General features: G+C 36.1%; 4 protein-coding genes across 4 annotated transcripts; 3 read left to right on the top strand and 1 right to left on the bottom strand.

Annotated features, from left to right (window-relative positions):
• Window positions 1–256: 256 nt before the first annotated feature.
• On the top strand, window positions 257–3093 carry LOC147289963 (Tetratricopeptide repeat (TPR)-like superfamily protein). Its single transcript, XM_086237455.1, has 8 exons — window positions 257–413; window positions 547–678; window positions 777–872; window positions 1003–1075; window positions 1350–1411; window positions 2313–2394; window positions 2731–2791; window positions 2870–3093. Exons 1-8 carry the CDS (start codon window positions 297–299, stop codon window positions 2919–2921), a joined length of 675 nt encoding a protein of 224 aa, XP_086093581.1. The 5' UTR covers window positions 257–296; the 3' UTR covers window positions 2922–3093.
• Window positions 3094–3471: 378 nt separating this feature from the next.
• On the bottom strand, window positions 3472–8353 carry LOC147289962 (uncharacterized). The gene is made up of 3 exons (XM_086237454.1): window positions 7529–8353; window positions 4790–5332; window positions 3472–4433 (listed from the first exon to the last, which is right to left on the bottom strand). The coding sequence occupies exons 1-3, from the start codon at window positions 8348–8350 to the stop codon at window positions 4317–4319; spliced, it is 1482 nt and encodes a 493-aa protein (XP_086093580.1). The 5' UTR covers window positions 8351–8353; the 3' UTR covers window positions 3472–4316.
• A 7883-nt stretch (window positions 8354–16236) lies between these two features.
• Window positions 16237–17052, top strand: RBE (C2H2 and C2HC zinc fingers superfamily protein). Its single transcript, XM_086234938.1, has one exon. It carries the CDS (start codon window positions 16237–16239, stop codon window positions 17050–17052), a length of 816 nt encoding a protein of 271 aa, XP_086091064.1.
• A 3431-nt stretch (window positions 17053–20483) lies between these two features.
• On the top strand, window positions 20484–24061 carry LOC147289960 (tropinone reductase homolog At5g06060-like). The gene is made up of 5 exons (XM_086238416.1): window positions 20484–20639; window positions 20783–20990; window positions 21169–21385; window positions 21499–21605; window positions 23663–24061. The coding sequence occupies exons 1-5, from the start codon at window positions 20551–20553 to the stop codon at window positions 23855–23857; spliced, it is 816 nt and encodes a 271-aa protein (XP_086094542.1). The 5' UTR covers window positions 20484–20550; the 3' UTR covers window positions 23858–24061.
• The last annotated feature ends 314 nt before the right edge of the window (window positions 24062–24375 follow it).

Below are 24375 nucleotides of genomic sequence, written 5' to 3'. Positions count from 1 at the left end.
AGCTGCTCCAAAACACAATTATATTCCAGCGCATAAGAAAGATTTTCTTTTTTTTGTTTGTAAATATTAAAATATATAAGAAAGAATATCTGTTAAAATGAAAAGTAAATTACTCTAACAACGAATATAGCAGGAAAAAGACAAGGCGCAGGAAAATTTTCTTTACTGGACTCTCACTCACAGGTGTGAGCAGGTAGACCCAACACGGCCCATATAATCCCGATCTCGCTCATTATCCAGTATCCAGTATCCACGACACAAAAGAAAAGAAAGAAAAATCCGACTGCACAATTTCAATGGCGCTTCTCAACGTCTCCTTGTGTTCCAAAATCCCTCCAAAACCGCCTCTCTCTTTCCCCAAATCTCATACTTCCCGCCAACACCTCTCTCTCTCCGGCTATCCTGCGCCTCAGGTACACTGCGCACCTCTCCTCCCCCGCTTTGCCTTTTTCTCTCTTTCACTTCTACATATCTCGCATTGCGCACACTCGCGTACGCTATCCAAATCGCTCTCATTACTGTTATTTTTGAAATTTTCTTTCACAGGTGGTAGAGAATCACCTCGAAGCTTCTGGAAACCCTGCATTGTTGTCTCTCGGAGAATCGGTCTGTAAGGCGAGCCTGATCGCTCTGCTCTCCGCTTCTCTGTTCGTAGCCAATTCCGCACTCGCCTTTAAGGTACGTTTCAATGCTGATTGCTCTGTTTGGTTCCCGAGAAAGTGAGTGAAGCGAAGGGAAACTATGCACTAAATTAATCTCATTGTCGTCGATGACAGGGCGGAGGTCCGTACGGTTCGGAGGTCACTAGAGGCCAGGACCTCACCGGAAAGGACTTTAGCGGCAAGACTTTGATTAAGCAAGACTTCAAAACGGTCCTAATGAATCAATTTTATCTGAAACACAAACACACACGCACACTTCTTACATGTACTGCAAGTGTTTAATGTCTAGTGCATTCATAGATGATGAGTTTATGTGTTAATTGTGTTAATTGTGTTACAGTCCATATTGAGACAAGCGAATTTTAGAGGCGCCAAGTTATTAGGTGCTAGCTTCTTTGATGCTGATTTAACAGGTATTGTTATTCATTGTCATAATTATCTCCTTTTTTTTTAATTTTTTTTTTCTGAATGATAAAAAAGCAGCTTGCATGCTTCACTTAGTAATTAATTAATACTTGATAAGAATATATAATGTGAGTTAGGTGGAAAACTGAAATCATATCTGAATAAATCCTATATGCATCGAATTACCTTGTTTATCTTTGCTGTTAAAGGATTAAGCATACATCTGACATTCAGCAAAAAACGTATTCTGTTATTTTATTTACCCTGATATTCTGTCTGCAGGGGCTGATCTTTCTGATGCTGATCTAAGAGGTGTAGACTTTTCCTTGGCCAATGTGACAAAGGTGAACTTTGATGGAACATTTAGTCGTGTATTTAATTTATGAGAACCCCTTCTGCAGTTTCTTTGTGTTTTCTCTGTTCACTGCGTATTTAGATTTTGTGTTATCAGGTAACCTATTTAATAAAACCTGTATAAATGGTGAAAAATGTAGTTAGGAGGATAATAGTGGGACTGAGAAGTATTCCCATTAATATGGACTTGGACAATGTGTGTGAAGCTCCCATTTCTGAGACTTATCGGATTATGCCAATTGGGGATATAAATTTGCCTGCCTACATTCTTACATGTCCAAGTACTAGGTTAGGGTCATTTGGATTAGGCTCTGGTTTGCTAAGTGTCCATCTTCAAGGTAAATGTTGAACATGACAATTGGGGACCCTTTAACCTTTCCCTTCAAGCTGGTTCACCATTATTCACATTTTAATTCTTTGTCACTGTCATAATATTTATTGTCGTTTTGGGGATTATAGGTATTTATTGATAGGTCTTTCCAATCAAGTTAATAGGATTATAGGACTATTGAAGAATTTACCCATCTAATTTCTGGAATTACTATCCACCAAGAGTTAGATACAACAGCAGCATAATTTGTAAAAGACATGTCAGTTTATGAGACAGGGCTAACTGGCCTGCACATTCAGTACAGTGGAAAATGCTTTCAACTACTAATTTAGTGGAACCTTAAAAACTTTCCAGATTCTCTTTTAAAATTCTGTTAGTTTTTATCCTGACAGTTAATCACATCCCCGTCTTGGTTCAGGTGAATCAGGTGGTAGTGGTAAGGGTTGGGTTGGGATTCCACTAGGCCCAAGTTTCAAATCTTGCCAAGCAAAGAAATAAAGAAGGAAACATTTCCATAATGTCTTCTAAAGCTCTTACACATGCATGCACCACTTTTGCAGGCAAATCTGAGCAACGCTAACTTGGAAGGTGCACTTGCTACAGGCAACACATCTTTCAGAGGATCGAATATTACTGGTGCAGGTATGTGAAAATATTTTCTCACTTATGATACCTTTTTATAGCTTTGACTTAATATTAGGGGACTTCGTCTCAAGGTGTGCTCAAATCCATGCTAGCTATACTTGGTATTACAAAGAAAGTAGAAAAATTAAAAAGTTTATATTAATTTTTTAACCTTGGCGTTACTCTAGTTTTTTTTCCCCACATTAGCTTCAGTTTTGCATGGTTGGTTTCCATAGTGAGAAATGTCTTTGAGCGTTAGCTTTAATGTTTTCGGCTTAACCAAGATTTCTGTAAAATCATGTCAAGTACCAAGTATGTAATCAGTTTTGGATGATTTGCCTTCTATGTGGTCAGACTTCACAGATGTGCCTTTGAGAGATGATCAGCGGGAATATCTTTGCAAAGTTGCTGATGGGTAAGAAAGATACTTCTTTTTATACATTCATCTTCACGAATATGCTTCATTTATAATGAAGCCACTGTTCTGTGACAGGGTAAATTCGACAACTGGAAATCCAACACGAGAAACCTTGCTTTGCAATTAATATTTCATTGATCAAAATTTAGGATGGCATTGTAAAAGAGGGAATTGGTGTTACTGGACCTGTGAAAGTGGCAGTTTTCATGAGGAGCTTGTTTCTTAATTTGTTGTAATTATTATATATATGGCAATGTAAGTAACTCTGCCTTCCATTTATCCAGAGGTATATTTGAACAGGTGCCATAAGTAAGAAGATTGCTCGCCTTTACATTGTGAGAGGAGTTCTTTGGAGGGGTAAGATTTGCCTTTACGACTATACTAATAATGCATATTATGCATATGAGCTTGGTCGCATAAGTCTACTGGAAGAAATGGTGAATATGTCTCACTTTGAAAATAGTTTTTGCACTTGCAGTTGTTTTTCAAGTAAACTATTCCAGTAATCCAGTTAGTCTGTTTTTTGCAATTCTATAGTTTCAACGGTGCTGATTCTATTTTACCAAAAAAATTTCCCCAAACTTTTGAGTGTTTGTTTTTTTCCCATCCTTTCTTATTCATCTCATTCTCACTCTCCAATCTAACAAATTTCTTGTCAACTTGGTCAGGTATTGCGTCTTACATTTATTGAAATTTGGGTTCGGTGTGGACACCAGTCTGAGGCTGAGGTGAGTCAATTGAACCCTTATCTGCTTAATTGCTTATTGCTTCTCCATTGGTATTGCGTCGTACATTTATTGCAAATTTTGGTTGTGTGTGTGTGTGAGGTCACCATAGTCTGAGGTGACTTCTTATCTGTTTTTATTGTTTCTCCATAGCCAATTATACCTTTGCTGGCATCACCAACACAATAGTAAGCTGCATTTAGCTTTCAATTCCAATGGGAACAAATTATCTGTTCTTATCTGTTTTTATTGTTTCTCTATACGCTTTAACTCTTGCACCTTTTAGGTTTAAAAAAGTTACCCTTGAGTCCTTGACAAATGCTAGATTATTATTCGTGTGGATGGAGAATTGTGCAAATCGTGTGCATTCTTCATTGCTAGTACGGGTGCTTTAAGGCCATATGGGGTCAAATGGTCAATATGCAAGTGCATGTGTAAGCATGTCATAGTCTCCCTTGTATCATGCTACTAGTTACTTTTGCTTTTTAGAGAAGAGGAGGGTAAGAATTGAATTATTGCCGTGAATGTGGGTTTTAAGTGCTCTATCACAGACAGAAAAAAAAAAAAAAAAAAAAAAAAAAGAGACTGAGACAAATTAGAAAGAAACAAAGTGGAGTTACTTCAAGTCATGTGTCGTCTAAACTGAGCCTTCATATTATTACTCGAGTAATTACAGAGGTTGAATGGCTTATGGGCTGATCTATAAGTAGTGGTAAGCTAAGCCCAAAACGAAACAATAGGAAAAAAAAAAACCCCTTGATAATGTGTAGTCTCACAGTATTGCCATCCTAGACCCTCTAGATTGTAATAGATTCCGAGGGTTTGCATCTCCTAATTCTAATCCACATACCCCCATCCTTCAAAATGCTTCCATGATTCTTAATCTCACAGCACTGTCTACGTGGAGCCTGTTCCTGCTCAACACCATCAAATTATCAGAATTCATAAATCAAGTTGAAAAATATACACATACCACTATACACTGCGAACACGTTTTAACGACTAGCAATAACAATTTTACGATTCTCTATATATACCGGCACTGTGTTACTTTTTGTATTAGTCCCAGTATACAAAAAGTGTACAACTCTAATTATTATAAACATTAAATATTGGATGGACCCACAATTTCATGTGTTATAGACACAATAGATGGGTCCAATATGTATGAAAAAGGAGCAACATCACTTTAGGAATATTAATTGAATAACTTCTTCCGTTAAAACTTAAAATGTATGTGAGTGAGAGAGAGATGGAGAGAGGGGTTTACCTTGGTCCAATAGTCAAGGTCCATCTTCTCTGACCAGACTACGATCCTTTGCACTGCCATTGCGTGGTCATAATCTGCTCTTTCACATTGTTTCGCTTCCTTTTCCACAAACCTCTTGTAAGTAGTCAGGGTCACAACCTTGCGGACCTTAACTTGGTCCAAGTAATAAATGAGTGGCTGTTCACACGGATCCGAACTCATGGGTCGGGTATTGAATGTGAAAGGCCCATCACTCCAGCTCCGCCATGTCTTGAACGTCCGAAATGGTGTCTGCATATCCTTAGCCGTTACCATTGATGGGTAAAGCTGAACGGTGTAGCCCCAGGAAATGGATATGGACCATCTACGTGTGTGGTCGTAGCAAAAACTTTGTTGTAGGATACGGCCCGGGTCCACCTGGTATGCATGGACGAGGGACTTGAGTGAGTCTGAATGGGTCTGGTTCGGGAACATGGGTTTCATGGAGTCCAGGTGGTGGAGGGACACAAGTGGTGCCAATGGGTGTGCAGCTAAAAGACCGTAGGGGTCCCCTCTGATATCAAACTGAAAAATTGGAATATACCAAACGGGTCATCTCATAGTCCTTTGCTAAATGATTATGAACTATAATAAGCATGCATGCATATGTGTTGTACATTTATGATCTAATTACGTAGTATTACTTTTATTCTTATTAATTATTTAGAATTTTAATTAATTAATGACAATAGCTTCAACACTTTCGTTGGTAAACTAAATAAAGATTATGAAGAACAGTTTTGGTGGGACTTTGATATAAACCACGTCGTTTATGATGACGTGGTAAGTCTAGTTAACCACTGAAAGAAAACTATTTGTTGTGTGAAACACTGAAACCTAATGTTGGCACAAGACTCACCCACCAACTATGTAGATTACTGCCGTAAATAGTTCAAGGAACTTTAAAGTGGGTATGAATTTATGGACCTTATGGTTCCATAGAGCCATAGAGGGAATTTCTATGATAACTATTTCATAGAGGATCTTTGGTAAAAGTTATTATAATTGTAGTACATAAGGACAAGACAGACTTCTAATTTCACCGTAGCTTCCACGACAAGCTCCAACGTGTAGTGTGGGTTGGAATGCGTAGGACTGACAGGTGGAAGAATGTAAACAATGTGCTACCTACTCTTTTTCAATTACAAGCCCTCCATAATCGGCACATGTACTGGTAGTAATTAATGGTGTACATATTCCAAATGTTGAAGGAAAAGTGCTTAAAGACAAGTAGAGCAATTTCATGGTCGTTATGTTCTAGGCAACCTACGCTAATCTTTACCATAACAAAGTAATAAAGAATATCCATACAAGAATATAATATAATGAAGAATAAAGCAACTTCAAGGACACGTATTGCACTCTTTTAAACTTTTTGATAGAGAGGATAAGTAAAACACATGTAACCTTTAATATATAATAATATATGGAGATAATTCGGCTTGAGTTATTTAAAAAAATAATTTTTAGATGGAAATTGAAGGTGTTTTAAAATTTAATTCATAATAAAGTTCTTTAATTTATAAGAAACTTTTTTAATTCATAATAAAAAATTTTAATTTATAAGAAAATTTTTTTAATTCATAATAAAGTTCTCTCTCGATTTAAAAGGTATTTTCCCTTCTAGAGTGTAAAGTGAGTTTTGCAGAGACTGCATCCGTCCAAATTCTAGAATTAAAACCTAACATAAAGCCATTAAACAAGAAAAATAAAAAGACTTGATTAAAAATCTTAAATCACTACATTTTTTAGTCTAAGAAACATTCATAAAATGGACTGAACTCTAAGTTTCTCTAATATTAATACTATTACTTATAACAACTCTAAAACCTACCAACAAACAACAATAACATCGTATTGCAGGTTTAGGACTCCAACCCATGTATGGCATGCTTGCCATATGCCATGAGAATATATTCACTTCTTGTCTATGGACTATGGATCAGCTTTAAATTTGGACCATAATTATTAATTAATACTTCATTTTATAATTAATGTTCTTAGTTTGTTCCTTCACAAGAATCACAACGCAATGCCATTTAGTTTATGCTGATTTCTGAGATGCCCATAACAGAACTTAGAAGAACAATGGCAGAATCTATTCCGTTCTATTTCTTAGCCTAGTATGTGTAGTGTGTTGCATATCTTTTTATCCCATCTAAAGTTGAAAGACTTATATATTAATGGATCATATTATGTGAAAATTAATGTGTATTTATAATTAATCATAATAATTGTATAAGAAATGGATTATGATAAGAAAAATATAGTTTGAAGAAAATCTTTATCTTATTTAAAGCTGTATTTTCGCAATTTTTGAGCCATTAGTCTTGCCTCTTATCAAAATTAGGTTGCCTTAAGTTCAACTGTTTGTTCCATGAAAGTTTTTCAAATGTTGGGCTATCAACCCATATGTTCCAACAGATTTGACTCAAGTCAATCCCAAAGTAAATTCAAATTGTTTTTTTATGATGATTGAAGAGTTGACGTGGTCGATTACCATGGGTCGTTCAACTCAAATTAAAATCCCTGTCCTGAACTACATACACGTGGCATAAACCCTATGACTAAAATTGGGTCAGCCATCACCCGCCGTAAAGAAATGCGTCAGTGAGTGGCAAAAATTGTTGACTACTCGCTAGTCCTGCCTGGTAACTGGTAAGTAATAACAGAACGCACCTACGCAAGCCACGTGTAAATAAGCACAACAAAAGTACGTACCTGGTGGAGCCCACCCAAATTGGTGAGAGGCACACCGATCTCGCTGACGCAGGCCCACACCCTCTGATCAGAGCCGTAGAAATTGTGGTACCTATCAAGACAACCGTCCATCAGGTCGACCAAGCGAGCCGCGAGCGGGTAACTGATCGCGAAGCCTCCGCCACCAAATGCCATGTCGTACGCGTGCATCACGTCCTGTTCGACGCTCTCCGAGTTCCCGCCAATATAGTACATCTGATTGTGGTCGTACCTCGCTAACACCGAAACAAGGTTGTGAGCGAAAAACACGGTATCGTCGTCTCCCATCACGAACCACCTCACGTTTGGAAGCCCGAGCTTGAAGCTCTCCAATATGATCCGGGCGATCCGGACCGCCGATTGCGAGCTGGAGTACTTGAACCGGGTCCAGTCTTCCGAAACCCGGTACGGGATTGACGACACCGAAACGCTGTCGCTTCCTTTTTTTTCGGGGTCGCCGTCGAGCCAGACGAAGCCGCGGGTGGCGTTCGGGTCCCACCAGAGGCCGGCGGAGCTGCTGCGGGAGCGCCACGTGTTGATGGAGGCGCCGATGCCGAAGAGAATGTGGGAGATGTTGGTGGGTTCGGAGCTTCCGGCGGAGTCGGGTCGGGTTCGGTCCGGGAGGAAGAACCAGTGGGACGTGGGAGAGAAGGCGGAGTGGAGCGCGAGTAAGATCGACGCGACGAGGCAGAGAAGGAGGCCCACGCGCAGGCAGAGAACCGGACAATCCCCCGTTTTTTCCGGCAATGCGAAAAAGCCCGAAGCTTTGAGCTGCTCCGACCGACTCTGACTCGTTTTCTGCATTTTTTTTTTTTGCTTCCAACCCCCCCCCCAACGAAATTCTAATTCACAAACTCAGAATCGCGGAGAATTCTAAATTTACGAAACTTTCCCGTCCGGCCTAAAAAGATTTCATGTTACCCAGAGAAGAGATAATCTCTCTGATATTCCGAGAGCCAGAGCCTTAGAAGCTTTGGTTCAGAGACAAAGAAAGGGAATGAGGAGAGAAATGGGTTATAGGGTACAAGCCGTACAATGATAAAGTGTAAGGAAAAATAGTAATAACTGGGGTTTAGAGAAAAAGAATGAAAGAGGTTCGTGATAAAAGAAATTAGAATCCCAAACGTAGGCGCGGGTTGGGCGGGTTGAAAGGTCCCCCAAGCTCAATCATGTTTTATTTTTCTGGTTATTTAGGCGGGTTGCAAATAAATGAACCAATATAACCCAAGCACAATTCAAATTGGGTTCAAATTGCCGAATTTTCTTGGGTTGGATGTAGCTTGCAAAATCAAGGAACAAATTGGTTCCAACTTATAGAAAAAATAAATCTTGATAAAAATATAACATAATTATCTCAATTAATCAAAGACTGTTCAAAACTTTAAATATCAACTAGATTCAAATAAAACAAAGCAATACATTTAAGGCTTCAACATGAAGATAAAATAATAATAACATCTCAAGTTCCCAACTATATTGTTATCAAATACTATATTTTAGGTTTTATTCCACACAAAAATATATAAAAATATGTAAAATAAAATACATATTTCAACCTTATTTAATATCTCTAGTTCATCTTCAATAATGATATATAAATTAAATATTATATTACTAATGACTAAAATGTAATCTAATATATAAATTATAGTATAATACTAATACAAATTGGATTCAAAATTTAGACTAAGATTCAGGTTCAGCTTGGGCAGACATGACCTCTATCCAAGCTCAACCAAAAGAATTTGGGTTAAGGTTGGGTTCGGATTTAGGCTGGTTTTGACTTTTTTAAACCCTCCCACACGGGTTCAAAAGGGTGGGCTCAAGTTGACCCGACCCAAGTTGCAACCCTACCCAAACGAGAAATGAAAGCAGGGTAGGAGGGGTTATTTGCTGGCTTTCACAGTTTGGGCTTGGTTTGTTGGAATTGGCTTTACTGTTTACAGTTTGCATAGAGGGAAAAAATGGATATTGTTTATGCTGGCAACTTAACCAATGAAGGTAATTTTAGGAGTATCATACTATCATCCATTGATTCTATAAATGGAGAAAATTTTTAGGTGCGTAAATGCCAAGTGAGTTATGGAGGAAATTGGAATTTCAATTAATCTGTTCGCTTTTTGGTGTCAAACTGTCAACAACAAAAAAATCTGTTCCCTTTTGAGTAAATTCAATTAATGGGTAGGGAGTTTGGAATATTGGAATGTCAACCATATATCAGTGAATGAAATTAAATGCGTTTCTTGTAGCGAAAATAATGATCGAGTTTTTAAGTCTTTTCTAATCTTAAGCCAAAAAATATATAAACTGACAGGAAAATAATTTACAAGTTTTTTATCCATACATAGAAAAAAGGCAATTAAAAGTCTTTCTTGAAATTCATAGAATAATCCAATGCTTCATTTGTTTCCCAGTTACATTGGATGTGAGTTTAGGATATTTGGGATGTAATGATTTTAAATAAAAGAATTTGAGTGTTGCCAATAGGATTATTGGTTAAAAGAGCAATAAAAATACTATTTGAATTGACTGTATACAAGTATACATATACAATGTAACATTTGAATTTTTTTTCTTTTTTGAGAGTAAGACTTTACTCAATAAGGAATTGCAGAAACACCAATGTAAAATTTAAAACAGCCATTGAGCCATGCAGAGCTTTCTTCCATCCATAGAGTACTGGGCTTTTAATCCTTTTTTTTTTTAAAGAGAAATTCGGTGGACAAAGAAATGCCCATTTACCTATTTTTTTTCTTCTTAATTTCATGGTTGAAACCCATTTACTTTTGCTGCCAAGGACGAACCCAACCAATGGAATCATGAGGGAAAGTGAATTCAACACTTTGATAAAGCGAGTGATGGAACAATCAATGAAACAAACACGTGTGTCCGCAATTCCGCATACACGCTTCCAAAACCAGGAGTATGGTTGAATTATTTGTTTAGCTGATTTAAAAATTATTGTTTTCATAGTCACAGATTTAACAAAGCAAGGCCACTCAGCTCAGTACTAGGTTGCATATCTTTCTTATTCTTTTTTTTCCCTCTTATTTCTCGTATTTTTACGGCTTTTTTACCCAAATAGCACCTGAACTACAGGGGGTGTGCTCAAATACCACCCAAACTTTTTTTCTTGCCAATTTACCATCTGAAATTATTAATATGTGCTAATTTGCCACCTAACATCCATTTTTCTGTTAAATCATCAAAAAATTTCTTAAACTTCCCATTTTACCCTTGAATACAATAAAAAAATATTATTATTTTTAAAACTTTTTTAAAAATATAATTAGAAAAAAAATTAAAAACTAAAAAAATAGAAAATGGAAATATCCTTTTTTTTTAGGGGGTTTAATTAGAGAAAATACCCTTGAAATAAACAGAAAATTTAACTAAAATGACGGTAGGTGGTAAATTAGCCAATATGTGAAAGTTCAGGTGGTAAATTGGCAAGAAAAAAAGTTTGGGTGGTATTTGAGCACACCCTTTATAGTTCAGGTGGTATTTGAATAAAAAAGCCTATTTTTACTGGGGGTTCAGTAATTGCTTGGTTCGAAGCATGCGAACGGTTGGTGATTGGTCATCTATGTACCCTTTACTTATAGCGAAGGAACACAGTTACACATAGAACAAAACAAACAGGGGATGTTATGGGCTAATATCAGCCTTATCAGGCAGTTCTGTGGGCTCAAATGTCTTTCTCGGCCGTTCTCTGGGCTTTCTTTTTGGGTCTTTTTGGTACACACAAAACACTATTAGCATAAGGGCTGTGTACATAATCACCCCCGATTCCATTAATGAATTCATCAATATAAAATTACTATGGTGTAGTTAATGCAATATTACAACCCATATCTTATGTGAGTTAATTACATTTACATCCCCTAAGATTTATCGTATTTTCACATATACCCTCTGGAGTTTTAAAAATTATACCCTCTAAGGTTTCAAAACTATTGCATATAACCACCCTCTACAAGAGAAAAAAATAAATAAACAAAAAAGAAAATATTTGTATTGAAATTGGACCTTACACCTTGAGTAATCTTATTAGGCCATTTCACCCCTTAGCATGCTTTTTTGCATAATTTCTCATCATTTTTCATCTCATATAGGGGGTTATATGCAACAGTTTTGAAACCTCAGTGGGTGTATGTGTAATTATTGAAACCCCAGAGAGTATGTGAAAAAACGATAAACCTCAAGGGGTGTAAGTGTAATTAACTCTATCTTATGTATGTACAATTGCAAAAGACACCAAACTGGACCCAATGACTTAAAGGTTCCAGTCCTTCATATAAATATGGGCAGGGTAGGTAGGTTATAGGGCTATTTATGTTTGGCCAGATTATTGCTACACAAACTTTGGGCCCTCATTGGGGGTCTAAGGTTGACTTTCAGGGTTGGGAGCTGAGGCTATACAGCCATTGAAGACTATAAGTAGAGGTTGATTTAGTTGCCAAATGCCAATGCCATAGTAGCTCTTGCGCAGCAACAAGTAGAGGGCAGCTATTTTCTGGCCAGAATAAAGATTGGAACCATGTGTACAGTATAGAGATAAAAAACAATAAAAATAAAAACAGTGCTACCCAATATGTGTGTTGTTAGGTTGCATGGGCCGCTGGCTCACTGGTTCACAAACTCCCAATTCTTTTGATATTATTAGATTGTCCTCAGAGCAGCCCAATCTGTATATGTACTTTTTGGATCAGCCCAAGATAATTCCTTGTCCCCATTTGGTGGGTTTTTTTTCTTAGAGCAATGCTATCTATTTTTTCTAATCAACCTTCTCCTTTGTTATTTTCATTCCGTACTATATTTATGATCAGAACCACTCATTTTTAATTTATATCATTTTTTGAAGATTATCTTTTTAAAAAGTCAATTTAATTGAAAATTGTTTGGTCATGTAATCGGTATCAAATAAACAAACTGTAAATCAAAATATTGTAAAAATCGTATGTTTATTTGATCACAGTTACATAACCAATTGATTTTTTGCAGAGATGATCTTCATAAAATGGTCTAAAAAACAAACGGTTCCGATTATGAAAAGACACCGCAAAATGAAAATAATAAATTAAAAGGTCGGTGGAAAATGTAGATTAGAAAAAGTAGATAGCATTCCCCTTTTTCTTAATGGGACAACTATAAATTGAAAATTTTGTGATTTGTTACTTAAAATGCATCAAGTGTGATTATATAAATGATGAACTTGTGATTTTATCAAATGCATTTAAGGTGAGTTCATGTGCTCACATCCAAAACAAATCAGTACTATTTGCCTTTTGCAGTGGCCTTTTTAGATATACATGTGTTTGCTTTTTTATGCTAACAACCTGTTTCCCATTCTATATTCAAATGGAAAGAGAGTTCCTAAACATATATCTACAGCATGCTCATGTTATATTCTAAGACAACCATAAGAATTCTCATTATACTAAAGAAGAAGACAGCTACAAGCTTTGCATCAATGCTAATTCATTTTAAAAGCCAAAAGATATTCAAAAGTAAAAAAGCCAAAAATGAAAACATCGGCACGACTTTTTTTTTCTTAAAATAACACAAATTTTGACAAAATTTTATTGAAGCTCTTATTCGATCACTTTCAACGATTAACATTTAACAGCCTGATTAACAGCCTAACTATATATAGCATTCATAACTCTATCTCTCTATATATAAACCTTTCTAAACCAATGCTTCATTATTGTCCTTTTCTCTTAGTCGCCAAGCCAGTGTCACGTCAAGCTAGCTAATATCATGTATATGACTTGACGTACTACTGGTTCTCTCAGTTGGCCAGATTGATTAAAACAGTTCCCTAAATAATAATTATGTTTATCTTTAATTAATTAATTAAAATACTTTTTTTTAAAGCTATTTCCTTGTTGTTTTGTAATGATCAAGTCATATTTATCAACCCAGTAGCGTGTTCTTGTTCCACAAGTTGAAAATGAAGACATTTTAGGTACAACCTTATAAGTAGAACTGTAGAAGACAATCTTAGTAGTTTTTTAATTAAAATTAAAGAAGGTGTTTGTATATGGTCTTTTTTTTTTTTTTTAGGGGGAAGGGAATCGAATTTAAATACAGAGAAACAAACTTTACAAACCTTCCAACTAAGTTGTCCACCAACTGCGTATATAGTCTTCAATATTTTTGATAATTAGAACATATTTTATGTCCCTTCTCTTATTGTTTAGTCTTTTAGAATTATGCAATCTTAACCAAACCAAAGAGAAAAAAACATGTGAAATTATAAAACGTCTGCCCACTACCAAATGAAAAGGAATCAAGTTCAGCAAATTAATGTACCTACCAGTACGATAAAACCGTTTCTTTAAATTTAGTCTGCTGAAAATGAACAAATTAATGTAAATCAATACAGTGATGAACTCAAGGAAAAAATATTCAATCAAGAGTTGTACGCAACCTAGTACTTGTTCAAATTGTCACATATTAGTATATTACTTTTAGTCATATCATATATATGACAAGTTTTATGAGAAAAAAAAGTTGTATAGAACAATTGTATGTAAGGATTTGACGAATGGCAATCCATAACCAGGAGTTAATAAAGTTTGGGATTTTAATTATATATATGTTAAAACTAGCTAAAGGGTCAAGATGTACATCTTGGACTTGAAAGATCGACTTTGGTGCCGAAAGTTCTCTTATATCTTAGACCTTGTATATTTAAGATAGAATCAAAAGCATTCTGTTCATATATATGTTCCACAGTCGAACAGTACAAGCCAGTACCTGTGTCAAACAGATTTGACCATTCAAACTTTTAATCGATTTTAAGTGGCCCAAAAAAAAAACTTATAATCGATTTTAATTATTTTATGTTTGTTAGTATATATAGTGTTTACTGCCATCATCTAGCTGTACGTATCTACTACATTAGTTGGTAACTAAAAATCATAAAAGAATTAGCTATTATTTTTTCCATACATTTCATGAGTACTTTGCTTAATTATAACTTGGGATTTCCACATGAAATTAATGCTCCATACATATGGAACAGTACTGGCCACTCGCACCCATTAGATAGCTATATATATACATATATGACCAAGGCTTAATTATGAGGGCAAGTAATCCTTATACAATGTCTCTGAGAGAAATAGCTTCTATGAGAAAAGTAATCTTAATTTCAAACTTTCATATTACTGAAGATTAATTTTTATAATTATAGAGACATCTGTCTTTGACCTTCTACTTGTAATTCATCAAAAGTAAATGAATTTAAAGGATAATTTTAATATTAAACCTAGATAACGAAACTACAAGTAAAGACTAATTAAAGGTCTCACTCTATCTTGAATTAATATATATATATATGTCGTGAAGTAGCTTGCTAGCTAGTCCTGGATAAAGTAAAAATTAATTATTTAATTATGTTAATTGAGCAGAAAATGTCTTATATATTGACTTGTTAGCTTGGCGTGATACGGGAAGAAAAATCCAAAGATAAAGAACACGTTCGCTACAGGGATAATAAGAAGAAACTTGAAGGGATCAAATTAAATCAAGACTGAGTACTCTTTCAAATGTTTCGCATGACCTTTAATTTGTCTACGAAAATGATGCTTCGATAAATTAATTATATTCATAAATTGTGTGCAAATTTCATCATGAATTGTTTATCGTTGCCAAGGCTACTAAATGATCAATAATCAAGCTTTACAGTGTGACTGTGTGACGACAATATATTCATATTTAATTGTTATAATTATGTAAATTAAGATAAAATTAAAGATAAATACTTCCCATGATTTTTTTATATTTACTAGCTAGGAGCCTAGGGAAGGGAATTAGTGATTAGGACAATTTGCACTGAAAACCATATATAATATATCAAAGCAGTTAGGAAAGATTCAAGAAATGACACCTAGTGGACCATATATGCTATATATCTTGATTATATATATATGTATATTGAGTATTGAGCTAGCTAGCAATTAATTAGATATATCTATCATATATGTTATATTAATTTTCCTTCACAGGTCTTTGTCTTGTCTGTAGCTAGCTAGCTAGCGCTATAGCACTCTTCATGGATTAATGGTCTTCCTTCTCCAGTCATTACGGAAATGCATGGCTCCATATAGCTAGCCTTAATGGATAATTTAATTAGTTTCCTAATGACAAATTAATCCCAATTTAAGTGTAAGAAAAAATTGTCTTGTGTAAAGTCTAAACTTGGCTTGAAAATAAAGTTCAAATCCGTTTAAAACTTGACGTTGGGAGTTCAAATTCCTCCAATATGGTTTGAAAAAAAATGCAAGATTTCCACTAATTTCAGAGCAACAATTAATAGAATAACATGGTACTTTCACCCTCCAACTAAGATTAATTTATTAATAGGTGCATGAGTATAGCTAGCTAGCTAACTAGGCATTTGATCGATCATAGCTAGTATGCGTAAATTGTTTTCATGCATGTGGGTCGATCAAATCAAATGCATGACAGTTTTCTTAAATAAATGGGGCCCCCCGGCCCTCTATAAATTGCCAAATATTAATTATAATATACAAACAAAGACTGTGTAGCAAATGAGAGCTAAAAACCAAGAGAGTAGCTTCAGTGGAAGAGCCAAAATAGAGGAAACTAAAAAGTAGCTTCAGCTCATCGCCTCTATATTTTAGTCTGTGTCTGTGGTGGGGTGGCTTTGTGAATATATGGAACAAGCTTTAGCTGCTGGTACTGCTGATCAGTGTTGGATGTTGATGCAGTACTCATCATCATCAACAATGAACACATCATCGTCATCATCATCATGGGAAGAGAAGGCATTTGCAGAAGATGCAGCTGGCCATGGTCCTCTTGGAGGGTGTGTATGGCCCCCAAGGTCCTATTCCTGTAGTTTCTGTATGAGGGAGTTCAGGTCAGCTCAAGCCCTAGGGGGTCATATGAATGTTCACAGGAGGGACAGAGCTAGACTCAAACAATGTCATCTTAATAGTACTACTACTATCTCCACTGATCATCATCATCATCGTTCTTCTAAGTCGTTATTGGGGGCTCATCAGAAGTGTCCTAATTTTTCATCATCATCACCTGTTACTAGGGCTTCATCAGCAGCAGCAGCTTTATCCATGATTCAGGAGATTAATGTTTCAGGTGATGACCATGATCATCATCAACGCGCTTTTCTCTCTTCTTCTTCTTCTACTTGGTCAGACTCAAAACCTGACCAATTGGAAAAGATTCATATGATGAGAGAATTACAAGATTCTATGTGGCAAGGTAACATTTGTGATGATGATTATGTTGAAACCCATTTGTCTGTGGGTTTGATTAATTCAGTTGTTAGTGGCAACATATCACAAGTTGGGTCTTGTGGGGAAGAGGCAAGAAGTTACAAAAGGCCTAAGACTTCTATTTCTCCATTTCCATTTTTTCTCCACTCAGAGGTGACTGGACTTGTGGATAGCAGCTCCATGGAAGATTTGGATCTTGAGCTCAGGCTTGGTGACCCTCCCAAGGTCAAATGAAATTGGCCGCGCAATTATATATGTATTGGATCATCATCATATTGCAATGCTTTTATTAATTAGTAGTAGAAGAAGAAGAAGAAATTTTTTTTGGCCATGGTAGAAGAAGAAGAAATTAATCACTTAATTCTCTGTTTTTTTTTTTTTTTCTCTTTGTTCCCTCTCTTAATTTCTTGGCTAATTAACCCTTTGATGATCCAAGGGAAAACATGCCAGCCTGCTGAGCTGTATGATCATGATGTGCACATAATTGAAGTCAAGAATATTAATTGATCGCACTGTTCTTATTTGTCATGCTAATTAATTAGTTGGTGCTGCTCAATATTGACACTAAAAAGCTTTGACTCCCATATTCTCCTGATTACACCATGCCCATTATATGTATGATCATATGTGTATGTGTTTGTGTGTGGGGAGAGGGGGCCGGGGGTGGGGGTTTGTATTGCATAACTCCCATATTAATTAGTTGGTTAACCAAGGCTACTTCCAATATTTATCTTCATATGGAAAAGAATGATAGCTAGCTAGCTCTTGCATTAGGGTTTGTGAGGTGTGATCCACCACCTCTTTGCTATGAAGGTCCAAGTAAAAATAAACTTAATTCCATCAATTTTCAGATCTACATGGTTAATTTGCTGTTCAGCTTATGAGAAATTCGAATAGTAGGTGCCCTGTGTTGCACACAGACTCACAGTAATTACCATTAGTTGACTCCCAGTACTCAGTCTTGAATCATGAGAGAGAGAGAGATATATATATATATATATGTTTTCTTGTGTTTGTTTTCATGTTTATTGCATGCTTTTTTGTTTTTTCCTCGCTGCCAAGAGAGGAACGAATTAACTGTAAGGTTGTAAAAAGGTAAAAGAACTGACACTAAGTAACTGACATCAAAAGTCACTTCAGCTACAATAACGCACTGGAGGAGTACTCGATTAACAACAGTACTTTATATGGTGAGAGAAAGAAATACACCCATTAGCATAACAACATGAAAATATGAAATACACTTTACATAAATTCCAAACCCTTTCTGATCTGGATCGTACCTGTTCTCTTCTGTGCAGACTAGTCCTCCAAATAGTCCACCAACTAACCCCATGGAATCAAATTGAATTATTATATTACCCACAAGGCCACAACCACAGGGCCATTAATTAATTCCTTAATTTATTTAGTCACTGAGAGAAACAAAATCACATCATTGGCATTATTCACTTTTGGAAGCATATTAATCTAGCTACCTCTTGGCTCTTGCAACCCTCAACGACCAATCACCAACCCTACAAAGCCTAACAATGCCCATAGTTCATTTTGAATCAAAATAATGCTAGATCATTGCTATATACACCAAACAATATGACAGTCTTTTATTTATTTAAATCTAAATTTACTTTGAATCTCATTAATTTACAATGAGTAAGATACTAATGTGTAAACTAACATTTTGATATGGCACATTAATAACACATAATTAACTCCCCAAATAATATGTAAGTATGACCCAAAATTTGTTGGTATACCTTACAAATAAATTAAGATCAAAATGAGTTTAAATTTAAATAAATAAATAAAAATGTCAGATTATTTGATAAATGTAGTGGAGTTCTCTTTTTCATGATAGAATTAAAGTAATTAGTAATAAAAGAAGTAGTTCAAACCCTTAAAAGCTACTAGTAAGACTCTCGCACAAAAAAAAAAAAAAAAGTGAAATTTCTCTCAATATTTCAATATATTGATTCCCTAAAACGTAGGCATGGCTGGTTATAGTAATGTGGCACCAATAACCATGCACCGCGCGAGCGGTAACAATGCAACGATGGAACGTTCCTGCAGAATACACGGCGACCTTTATTAGGAATCGTTTTTCAACGTTTCTTTATATGGAAACTGATGATGAACCATCGATCGGTTTTGACTTCATGCCCTTTAATTTGCAGATATCATATCATATCAGAGATCGATCAGAGGAGGGAAAGAAATTAGCAGATCATGCAGTGCTGCTGCTGCTGCATATATATAGAGGGGAATTTATGTTACCCAACAACACTTTTTCCATTTTTGGGGTGCCTTTAATTTGTTTAATTTGTTTATGCTTTGGTTTGGGAAAATGAGGTTGAGGTTGCTTGGTTTGGTTTACACGAGGTGCCTGTTTTTGTGTAAGATTAATAAGAGGGCATTGTCTGGTCTGGCAGTAGTTCAAGTAGTTTTGTTCGGGTTTTACTTTTGTAGGGGTTATCGAGGAGGTCTCTGAGAGAGTGAGTAGTACTGGTGGTTGTTTCTTTCTCAGCCTTATCAGTGATGAGTGAGAGTTTTAATTTAAGGCGCATGCAGTTGCAGTGCTTGCAGATTTAGATTATAGAGAGAGCCAGAAGCGCACATGCTTCTGATGTGTCTGAAACTGTAAAGCGATCTGTTTCTTTCATTGTATAGGAAAATACAAGGGAATGTGGGGATGTGTACTCAATTCTACAACTGGTCTCCATTGGGGGGGTTCCATTTTCATGTCAAGTCACCAGCTTTTGAGTTTTGACAACAAAATATTGGATAGTGAGCTTCATAAATGGCTTCTGGTTGGGAAAAATTCTTTCCTAATGCAAAGGTCTCTCGTGAGAACTAGTCATATATGTCACTACCATGATAAAAACTTACTTGCACCCAATTTATACCACGCACATTTATGGTTATGAGGCATCTGTTGTATTTAACGGTTGTAGGTAAGTTTTCCTCCACTACCATCATTGGCGGAGCTAGCATATGAAGTTTGGGGGCGCCAATTACATATATAGTGTTTTCTAAATGTTCCTTAATATATATATATATATATATGTGTTTTGAATGAAGACTGGGGACCACGGCCACTTCAGGCCTTAATGTTGCTCCGCCCCTAACTACCACAATAGCACATGAATGTCAATCAGACATGAGAGGGTAGTTGTATACAACAATTATAGAGAGAATTTTTTTGTGGTTAGATTTGGTTATATAGAGAGGTTAATTTATTTGTATTTAGCACTGAACCATGAAAAAGATGAAACAAAAGAAAAAAAAATTAAGATCTATTTATGGGCTATAGCTTAATTGTTCCATAGTTCTTTTGAGTACTCTTTTAGAACGTTATAAGAGAGTAGTAGTAAGAATGATATGAATTTCAAGAACATATAGAGTGGTGAAAATTGGAGAATGCAAGCTTTTTGCCTCTCAATCTTGGGCCAACAAAATATCTAGCTGGATTTTGGGCCTATTCGGTTTAGCTGGATTTTGCAAGAGATGGCAACCCCCAACTGCCCTCACTGAAGCTCGAGAGTCCAGCTTTGCTTTGGCCCAAAGGCCCCATACAAGAGGTGTGATTTGCTAAGAAGTGGTCTTAGCAAGCATATTAATAGTCTTATTAGTGCCCCATGGGCAATTCGTTGCTACATCACTTTTTCTATTTTTATTTTTGTAATTGGCAACTTGCGTTCAGTTCAGTGAAAGCTTGCTCGGAAGACTGCGAAAATGGCTAAGGCAGAGACCACCCTCGCCAGCTCCAGATGGTCTCTCAAGGGAATGACTGCCCTTGTTACCGGTGGCACTCGCGGAATTGGGTCTCTCTCCCTGTCATTCATTTTCTTAGAAAATTCTTCCATGGGTTCTTAATATGTTAAAGAACTTCAAGTTGTTTATCGAAATCAATGTGGAATTAATTGTCGAATTGTGGATTTAATGTATCGCTCCTTTTTGGGTTCAGGTATGCTGTGGTGGAAGAGCTTGCTGGGTTTGGAGCGGCTGTGCACACCTGTTCTCGGAACGAAGCAGAACTTTCCAAATGCTTAAAGGAATGGGAAGCTAAGGGCTTTCGGGTCACTGGGTCAGTCTGCGATGCTTCGTCTAAAACCCACAGAGAGCAGCTCATGCAGCAAGTGGGTTCTTCCTTCAGTGACAAGCTAAACATTCTTGTAAGTAACCCCCTGTTTATTCGCGCTCTGTCTGCTTGTATAAATGTTAGAAAGAAGGGAACTAGAAATAGGTTATAGTTGTGACTATAATTCTTGAATTAAAGAGTGTCTTTTTTTGAGTCTTAAAACTTGTTCACCAGAATTCAATGGGTTGAATTTGATGATAATGTGGGACTAGGTAAACAATGTTGGGACAAACATCAGGAAGCCAACTACTGAGTACACTTCTGAGGAATATTCATCACTCATGGCTACCAACTTAGAATCTGCATACCACCTGTGTCAACTTGCACATCCTCTTTTGAAATCGTCTGGGGTAGGAAGCATTGTGTTCATATCCTCTGTTGCTGGGGTGGTGAGTGTAGGTTCTGGGTCCATTTATGGCGCAACTAAAGGTGAGCTATTGCCTCCGTTATGGTATCTTCTTTGCTCAATATGATTTACACTGACTACTGAATTGAATGGGTGTGAAAGGCAAAAGCTAAAGTCTTTTGTCTCCTATTTTCAGCTGCAATCAATCAGCTTACCAAAAATCTGGCTTGTGAATGGGCAAAAGACAAGATCAGGAGCAATTCTGTTGCCCCTTGGTATACCAGAACATCACTTGTAGAACAAGTAATTCTCTCACTTTCTTATGTTCATTTAGATGCTATACATGTGTTTTAATATTATTTGAGTTACAACCTTTTTTGCTTCCCTGTGTACTCCAGAAAAGTATATATTTGAAATACTAGAAAATTCATACCAATACCATTTGTATTCAGCATGAAAATGCACCCAGAAAGCTTACACTTCTTTCTCACCCTATAATGGAAAGTAAATTGCTAGTGAATATGTTAGTTCTCTTTCGTCATGTTACTGATGTAGAGTAACAGCTCATGCGTCTTGGAACTACAAGACTTAAATTAGAAGCTGTCTCCTAATCACATAGGAATTTGTTAAGTCACATTTTGGGAGATGGGGAGAGTCCTATAGGAAGTTGTATCTCATTTATGTTTGGCTGTAGGGTCCTATACTTACTTGAAATAATTCCAATATTTCTTCTCTACAAACGTAAGTCCTTCTAAGAAACGTGGTTGAGTGATTCCCACAACACCCCCCCCCCCCCCCCCCATCTGGTTGGGTGATTCCTAGATTAAAATCATCTATCCCTTATCTTATAAACCTCTATTTTCATCCTAAAGCTCAGCCTGCATCAGTTACTTAGAATGGGCAGTTTTATGAATTCCATGCTTGTAAGGCACTCGCTCAGAATCACATAGAATAGATGTCCTCCTTTATTACGATTGAATCAATAGAGTAAATGACATGTTTCTTATTGTTCAACTTAGAACAGTTGCAGAAGAGACTTTGGTAGTATTTAAAGTACCAATGAAGCTTAATTATAAGACTTTGGACAGTATCTGAGGTTGAATATATATATGATTTTGTAGACCCTACTGTGGGGGCTATATACTCATATTCCAATCTTCTAATTTACTCTTCCCTCTCTTTCAAACCCTAACAGTCTATTCTTCTAAATGATATTTGAGTAATTACTAATTTTAGTGGAGCAGAAGTTGCTGAGAGATTTCCTCAGACATGTGCCATTGGTTCTGTTGAGTTTACAGTTATACACGGATACACCATGCTTGTAATTGAGAATTAGTCTGCAATATGGGTGTATTTGAGAATTCAAATAAATCCTTAGGGCGTGACTGCAAAAAGCTTAATTAGTAATCATGGTTTGACTTTAAGCAGTCTAACCTTTATGTTGGGGTTAGCAATTATATGCATCATTTACAATTACAATATCAGTCAACAATGACCAATGGGGCAAACCCATTAAGAGTTTTTTTTTTTTTTTTTGGCCAATAAACCCATTAAGAGTTTAAATAATAGACTTCTGTGTATTATGCTTAACTTCATGGAGAATAACTTTTGCAGCATAATCCAAGAAGTGACTCACAATGTTTTTTGTCTCATGGAGAATAACTCTTGTTGCCTTTTCACATGTGTGCGTTTACTATGAGAAGATTGATATTTTTAACACTCTGGACCGGCAATGGTAGTGTTTTCATTCACAGTAGTAGTTATGTACTATCATCATATTGAGGCGTCTCTCTAGCTTTCTTCTTTTACTACCCACATTCCAAGAAATCAAGTATTGGAACCTAAAAGTTAGTTTGTGTCCCACCATAGAGGTAAAAACAAATTGTCATTGTACTGGATCATGCTGAGATATTGATTCTCAAGTTTTGTACTCATCAAACATTAACAATTATCTTATGCCATTGATAGATTAGTATTCTTTGGATCCAACTTTTCCTAGTACCAAGTACAGCTTGAAATTTGATTAATTGGTATCTCAGCCAACATGGAGATGACTCGGTAAAACTTGGTTAGCATTGCTGCAGTTTCCAGTTTTCCATATTACTTGTTTTCAGGGCACCCCTTGTAAATAAACATTATGAATCAGCGATCTAACTATCAGAGTACTTGAGGGTCATATAATTGTCAGGTTGATTAAGAAATTGCACAACTAAAAGATATTTTAGTCATTATGTAAGATTGGATCTATGTAATGGAATGAATCAAATTGACTTTGTTGAAAGCTTACAAATTGATGGCTGATAATGATTCTTTATTAGTCCATCTTTTATCTGACTGGTGATATCTATTGCTGCTTACAGTTGCTGGAAAACAAGAAGTTTCTGGAAGAGATAACCTCACGCACTCCTCTTGAGCGTGTTGCAGAACCAGAGGAGGTCTCATCCTTGGTAGCCTTCCTTTGCCTACCCGCTGCTTCATACATTACTGGACAGATTATTTCTGTTGATGGAGGAATGACTGTGAACGGCTTTTACCCCTCTAGTCTACCAAATTGAGCCTTCAAATAAAGTCTCTCACATTCTTACCATGTATCCCATCTTTATGGTCTTCTTTAATTTTTGTCCTGGTTTCTGTATTACTTTTGTTAATCATGACCCAGAAAGCCAAAACATTATATTTTCTGAAGCATGTACTTGGAACCCCATATCTTGAATGGTATAATATGCTCAGCTAATGTTATACATTCAGCAAGTTTTGCACATACTTTTGAACATTTTGCATCACTTTGAGAAACTTTGGAACAGTAACTGTAGCAATTTAATACACTTGTTTAGTGTATTGTTGGAAACTTGAATCAGTGAATCAAATCGAGGAGAACATTTACCTACATGTACCCGTACCCACATTGTGAATACCGTATAACATATAAATAAATTTAAAATAAAATAGAATGAATCAAACAATATCATTTTAAATAAAAAAATGAATGAATCAAAAGCTATCATTTAACGTACGGTGTTGGCATTATACATTGTAGATTTTCTCAAATTTCAAATTAAAAATAAAAAAATCT

This window comes from Dryas octopetala, chromosome 3 (genome assembly GCF_963921425.1).
Source record: "Dryas octopetala chromosome 3, drDryOcto1.1, whole genome shotgun sequence".
Taxonomy (NCBI): Eukaryota; Viridiplantae; Streptophyta; class Magnoliopsida; order Rosales; family Rosaceae; genus Dryas; species Dryas octopetala.
This window is presented reverse-complemented; position numbering and strand designations above follow the sequence as displayed.